Source organism: Numida meleagris, chromosome 6 (genome assembly GCF_002078875.1).
Source record: "Numida meleagris isolate 19003 breed g44 Domestic line chromosome 6, NumMel1.0, whole genome shotgun sequence".
Taxonomy (NCBI): Eukaryota; Metazoa; Chordata; class Aves; order Galliformes; family Numididae; genus Numida; species Numida meleagris.
In genome coordinates this window covers 31,462,939-31,469,535 of record NC_034414.1, presented here as the reverse complement: position 1 = coordinate 31,469,535, position 6,597 = coordinate 31,462,939, and the positions used below count along the sequence as shown (strand labels likewise).

General features: G+C 53.7%; 2 protein-coding genes across 2 annotated transcripts in view; one reads left to right on the top strand and one right to left on the bottom strand.

Moving 5' to 3' along the window:
- LOC110401843 (WAS/WASL-interacting protein family member 3-like) lies at positions 1,179 to 3,253 on the bottom strand. The gene is made up of 2 exons (XM_021403360.1): positions 2,387 to 3,253; positions 1,179 to 1,893 (listed from the first exon to the last, which is right to left on the bottom strand). Exon 1 carries the CDS (start codon positions 3,251 to 3,253, stop codon positions 2,462 to 2,464), a length of 792 nt encoding a protein of 263 aa, XP_021259035.1. The 3' UTR covers positions 1,179 to 1,893; positions 2,387 to 2,461.
- The window catches only part of SPRED1 (sprouty related EVH1 domain containing 1), a 56,964-nt gene continuing 53,496 nt past the window's right edge, over positions 3,130 to 6,597 (top strand). The window contains exon 1 of the mRNA XM_021401918.1: positions 3,130 to 3,465. Coding sequence (XP_021257593.1) covers positions 3,434 to 3,465 — 32 coding nt within the window. The 5' untranslated portion in view covers positions 3,130 to 3,433. The remainder of the gene's footprint in view (positions 3,466 to 6,597) is intronic.

The following is a 6,597-nucleotide window of genomic DNA, read 5'->3' as shown; positions in this document are numbered from 1 at the left end:
AAGTTCTGCAATGACTGACTGATCTGGATAGCATTACTGCCGCTGATCCTATTATGGATTTTAAGATGTGAATGCCATGCTGATCAGAATTATGCAACCTAACCCTTGTAATACATCCTCTATATACAATTCTTCTGCCACAGATTTGTGGCCTGCTACATGGCACAAGCACTGCTGACCATCTGTTCCATTAGAGGTGGTCACAGACATCGGTGCAATCATTTCAAGGAATGGTAAAAAAGCACCTTGGGCCAAATGTACACTGGTCCTTTGTTCAGTAGTAGCATAAGAGACATACTTTAGACCTGCTTAGTAAACCCATTTTGCAATGTAGAGTGGACTGCTGCCTCATCGCAAATACTCCTGTTAACCAGACATTTTTAAGGGTAAGAGCTGATGAGCTTTACATTTCTCATTTAAAAGGGTCTCTAGAACCAAGGCCAGAGAATATTTGCACAGCTATCAAAATATCAAAGCACAGCGATAGCTTTGAGGTACAAATTAGTTCTTGTAAGATGCAACTAAAGATCTTTTCCAGACCATATAAGGCCAGATCTCCATTTGTAACTTTTAAATAGTAAAGTCTGTAACAACCAACTGCAAACAGTCACAGAATGCATGTCTATCTGTTTGAGTTTGTGTGACTCTTGAAGGAAGAGAAGTCCCAGAACATGTGGCACTTATGACATGAAGTGGCAGTTTGTCTAAGGTTTCTGGATGGTGTCACCTGTGCCTGGTCTGCTTCTGCCCTGTTTGCATGGGCGAGGCTCAAACATACTTTTCAAATGAGCGACTGACAATGAAACACCTGATTTTCTACTCCAAAACACAAAACTGGAAGGCCCTGAAACCAACTGCTGCCCAGCAAAAGGCCACTCCGTATTGGTGTTCTCCGATCTTTCTAATTTCAGCAGAGACAAAGAGGATTTCTGATTCAAGACATAAACCAACGCAGGTTTTCTGTCTTCTTCTTGACATCCAGATAGAGACAGAAGCTGTTTGTAAGAGCTCTGCTGCGTGCACGGAGCCATGAGATCACATGCAGAAGCTGAAGAGCTACAAGAGGTAAACAAGCAGTGAGCTCTTCTCTAGTTACCTCCTCCATGCAGATCCCTAAAAGTCGTGTGGTTAATATCACATTTTCAGTTCATAAATGAATACACATTCTATTCTTAATGTAGATATTCTTAAAAGCTTTAATTATTTGTGCTAATTACAAATGAGTTCATTTTATTGATTTTTCATGGTGAAAAGCATTATGACAATAAATAAATTTAAGGAATTAAAAAAAAATGCAACAGACTTCTCTTTCTTTTTGTCATTATCATGTCTCTTTCTTCAGAGGTGTCTGAATAGAGCTGTATCACAAACGGAGCTGGTTCCTGAGCACTCCTGTACCAGACATCATCTGCCCGTCACAAGGCAGAAAGTATTCTAAAAGGATTCTCGCTGCTAAGTAGAGTAACATGATGTCCCCACAGCTGAGATCCAAAACACTTTTTTAGGGGGGCAGGCGGGAGGTTCCTATCTACAAATTGCACATTTGAATCACCGAGAATTGTAATATTGTGCAAAACTGGGTTTCTGGTATATTTTTAGTATTTAGATGAGATTGTGCCATGAATAACTGATCCATTTTTGACTGTACCATTTTTGGAAAAAAAATGTTTTTACTAAACAATTAGAAAATTTCCTCCAAAAGCTGCCCTGATAAGGAAGAGAGCATCACAGGGCACGTTTGGGATGCGTGCAAACACGTGCCACGTGGGCCACTAAGCAGAGCGGCGTGACAGCAGCTTGCTATGATTGCTCCATCGCGCTGATGGCAGAGCCCCTTTGGAGCTTGGAACTGGAACGTTACAGTGAACGTAAACCACCCATGCCTTCTTTTGCCTGGAAGAGAAGATTATACATATATACATATGCATAAAATGAGTTCTATTTAAAATGCTTTAACGAACGATTCTATGAACCTCCGTTCCAAAAAGAATTCCCTCCCCTCCCCCCTCAAAACCTGACAGGAACTTTTTCTTCACTTCAACTTTTTCTTATAGCTTTCAATCATGCAGAAGGAAAAGCCGGCAGGAAAAAGTCTCCGGACGTCCTTCAGACGAACCGCCCCTCCAGCCCCGGTAGGACTGTGCTCCCCTCCCCGCTGCCGGCGGTGCCCCAGGCACTCCCCCCCCGGGGATAGCAGCCCGCGGACGGCCGCGTGGGAACCGCTGCGTTTCCGCACAGGAAGGGGACAGCTCATCGCTGCTGTGCGGCAGCGGGGAGGGAATGAGCGGTTCCAGGAAAAACGGAGAGGGGCTGGAGTTGGGAGAAGTGCCTCAGAAGTAGCGGATGCGCACTGTCAGCCCCCGCCGCGCCGCTGCCCCGCTCTTACCTGCCCCTCTTCACGCCTCGATCCCGCCGGCCCGGCGCAGGGGGATTCCGGCGGGGGCCCCGCTCTCGGTACCCATCAGCCCCACCGGCCCGGGCCCCCGCGGCTCCCCCACTCAGCGCTCGGCGGTGTGCAGCGTATCCCTCCGCGGCGGCTCCCGGGAATGGCGTGAGGCAGCGCCGCGGGAACTACTTTGGGAGCGCTGAGCGGCCGCGGGGCGAGCGCTGGGCCCGGCCGGGCAGCGGGAGGGGTGTGCGGGAGGGGTGTGTGGGGGGGACCGCCCGCTTCCCTCCGCCCCGCTCCCCTGCGGTTATTTTGGATCGCGCAGCGGCGGCGGAAGGACCCGGAGCCGACGCTTCCGCCCAGTTTTCCTGTGAGGGGGCGGCGGAGCGGGGAGCGCAGCGCCCAACTTCCCGCAGCCCTCCGCGGGTCGGGGGCTCTCTCTGCCGCACCCCCTCCCGCACCGCACCGCGGTGACGCAGCCCCTCGCTGCCGGCCCTCCCCCTCACCCCCGGGCCGCCTTAAAACGCCGCCCTCCCCCCGCCGCCAGCCTCCTGCTCGGCACCGGCCGCCGCTCCCTCGCGGCGTTCGGCCCCCCCTCCCCTCCCCTCCCTTCCCCCGCCGCCGGGCCGCGGCCGTCTGCAGGAATCCGGCGGAGAAGAGAGGGCGGGAGGAGGAGGGAGGAGGAGGAGGAGGAGGAGGAGGAGGAGGAGGAGGCGGAGGGCGGCGGCGGCAGCGCGGCGAGCGATGAGCGGCGGCGGGAGGACGGCGCGGCGCTGCGCCTGGCGGCGGGGAGCTGTGCCTGGGCGCCGCTGCGCCGCTCCCCAGTAACTGCGGGAGAGAGAGCGGAGCGCTGCGCCAGCGCTGCATCGCCGTCACCGCCGTCCGCACGGATACAGCGGCTTCGTGCTTCTGCGGTACCCGGACCGCTCCGGCCTGGCTGCGGCTGGGGGCAGGCGGGGGGAACAATGGTGAAGTTTCTGGTGAGTTCTGGCTGCGCCCCGGCCGCCCCGCTGCTGCTGCTCCGCCTCGGATCACGGTGAGGGGAAAATGAGCGAGGAGACGGCGGCTGCTAACACCGAGTAAGCCCCGCGCGTGTGCGTGTGCGTGGACGGGGGTGCGGGTCGGTGCGCGGGGCCGTGGCGGTGTCGCCCCTTGGCGGCGGGGCCGGGCCGGGCGGCGGAGCGCGGTGCTCGGCGGCATTCCGCATGGAAACGGGCGTGTGGGAGCTCCATCCTGTAGGAAACTGCTCCTGAATGTTAATTGGATGAGTCAGTCCGTGTAAATACGGCTTAAACCTGCCCCGGAGCCCTGCTTTTTCTTCTTTCTTTTTTTTTTTTTTTTTTTTCTTTTTTTTTTTTTTTTTTAATGAGGACTTGGAACTTTTTTTTTTTTTTTTTTTTGTAAGAGAGGAAGGGGGCAGCTCATGGATCTCCGTGCTTTTAACGTGTCGGGGTTGGAGGAGACCTAGAGCAGAGTGCGTGGACGTGCAACTGCAGCCCAGCGTACATAACGTCTTAAAAATAATAATGAAAAAAATGAAAAATAAATCAGCGGGGCAGGAAGAGGAGATGAAGGTTTGGCGGAGAACACGGGAGTCCCTCAGCACAGTGAAACGCAGACGTGGGGCGTTCTGAAACTTCTTTTATCGCAAGAAAGTTCGGGTGCCCGTGGAGCTTCGGGCTGATGGCCCCGCGCCCGGGCGCTGTCACCCGCCGCCGGGCCGTGCGGGCACCGCTGGGCGCTGCGGGTCGCTGGGGAGCTGTGGGGCGCCGCTCCCACCCGGGCAGGGGAGCGCGAGAGCCGCCCCGCAGCGCTGCCCGGCGCGGAGCCGCACGGCCCGGGCCCGCAGCGCCCCGCCGAGCCGCGGGGGCCGGGCCGGGGCGGGCCGCTCCGCTGCGATGTCAGCGGGGCCGGGGCTGGAGCCGGAGCCGCCGCCATGTTTTCTTTTTTTTTGTGAATCGCTCTCATTTGCATACCACAATCTCCATTCATAAAAAAAACAACGCCATCCAACCTGCCGGCCGGGCCCGCCGACCTCGCGGCCGTCCGCCCCTCGGGGTGCGCGGGGAGCGGCGGGGAGGGCCCGCGGCCAGGTTGCGGCCAGGGCCGCTCGGAAGCCGCGCGTCGCTGTGCGGTACCGCGCTTGTTGACACGGTTATGTGGGAAATATCAGCCGGGGAGGTGCTGGGAGCACGTGACCGCTCCATTCATAAAGTACCTGGCCGTCCATTCAGGCGCGGTGCTTGCACGCAGCGCGCTGCCGGGCGGCCCGCGGCACGGGCACGGCGACGGGGACAGACCGCGGGGCTCCGTGCGGGGCAGGGCGGCCCTCGGCCGCGGGTACGGGGCGGGCTGCCGCCGCGCCGGGGTTGCGCTGCGGTTCGTGCTTGGCTCTTTCATATGAAGCGGCGTTGGTTCAGAAAATGCCTCCCCCGGCACAGGCGCACTTCGCGGCACGGAAGGGTTTATTCAGAAAACGTCAGCGTGTTTTCCCCCGTCTGAAAACGTTGGCTCAAAAATAAAATAACGAAAATCAAATCCGCTGACGTGAGCATGTTTTCCAAACGGTGCCTTAATCACTCCTCGGTCCTCGTTACTGACCGTCTCTCGGTCGTATCTGCACGGTGCCGGCGAGCGGGCGGCCGTCGCAGCGAGGCCCCGCTTAGCGGCGCTGGGTGCCCCGGCCGAGCGAGCCGTACCGGCACTGCGGATCCGCTCGGGAGGTGTATGGCAGCGCTGCTGCTCAGCCTGCGCCGTCACCTCCGAAATACCTGAATAAACAGAAACGTTTTAATACGGCGTCAGCCGTTGAAAGGTCAAAGCGCTAACTTTGGTTTTAAATATTTTTAAATCTTCCTTACAAAAGGAAAAAGAAAAAAGGACTGAAATGCAGCGGTGCAGGACCACTGAAGCAGCCACCGTGGCTGTTTGGTGCGACTGCTCTGCAGTTGCTAATGCTGAGATGGAGCTGCTCATTGCTCGTGAATGCACCATTTCATTATCTCAACAAATTACACGGAGGTGGTCCTTAATTATCCACTCGTGGGGTGGAGGAGGCTCTGTCGCTGGTGGAAGTGGGAGAATACCTGAAGGGTTACTGAGCGTTACTTGAAATAGGAAAAGCAAGCCCACATGTAACATTTAGTCCGACTTCATTCGGTGTTGCTTGCAGCTCAATGTAGATAATTTAACGATGCTTTTTCTCGTACAGTGGATATTTTTACTTTCTAGAATTTCACAAGCATTCTAACTCGGGGGGAAAATGTATACATATATATATTTCTCAGTTTCATTTGCAGTTCTGACAGCAGCTCTGGCAGGGACGGAGTCGTTCCTCTCTGCTGATTCTGCACACAGCACTGGCATGCTGCTGTGAATGACTGGGAAATAGGATTGAAATTTCAAATCGTTTGTGAAAATAGGGCATATCTGCATGCTGAAGTGCATCGTATATTAGAGGATCTGTGTTTAATTTTATTGGTCTAATTGATATCGTCAGTGGCCTTGAATTCATTAACAAATCTCGCTGCATGTAAGGGCGAATATGGATACTAAGCAACATTTTTGGTGTCATCGTGGCTACCAGCAATATCTCAGTAGTTGAGCATTATCCTGTATTTATAAAGTTTCATTTTATGGAGTAAGACATAAAGGTTTGTGGTGCCTGGAGTCAATAATATTAAGTTCTTTTAAACTGTAACGTGTGGTGCAAAAGATTAATTTAAAAGCTGCATTAAGGACTATTAGGTTTCCTGTCAGTCATGAGCATGTGTCAGGCAGCCTTCTAAAATCTTGACTGTCACAGCTGGATTCTTTGTGGTGATTTTTGACCATTCTTGATAAGATTTCACTGCATTTGTCAGTTAGACGTTAGTTAAACGAGAGTATTTCTGTACCTTTCCAGATCCATTTCTCTATTTTTATTTTTTTTTTCCCTCTCGGTGCTATTGTGTTGTCAGTGGGAACACAGTGCAGTGCTCGCAAATGCTCTTAGTTTTCAAATGAAGGAATTAGTGGAACGTGTGGCCTCGTGGGTCAATCTGCTGTTAATGCAATTTAACATAATAATGTCAGAGCGTGCAGGTCAGCAAGCACTGTACAGAATTCCTGATCTGATGGCAGATTTTAGTGCTGTCTGGAAATGCTTCTGAGTTTCAGTGTTCTTACCCAACAGAAGAAGTGCTGCGTTGTGTAGCGCCTGTTGAGCGGGG

Excerpts from the sequence above, each read along its gene's own strand:
- LOC110401843 (XM_021403360.1), bottom strand. The coding sequence starts at position 3,253 with ATGCAGCGCTGGCGCAGCGCTCCGCTCTCTCTCCCGCAGTTACTGGGG.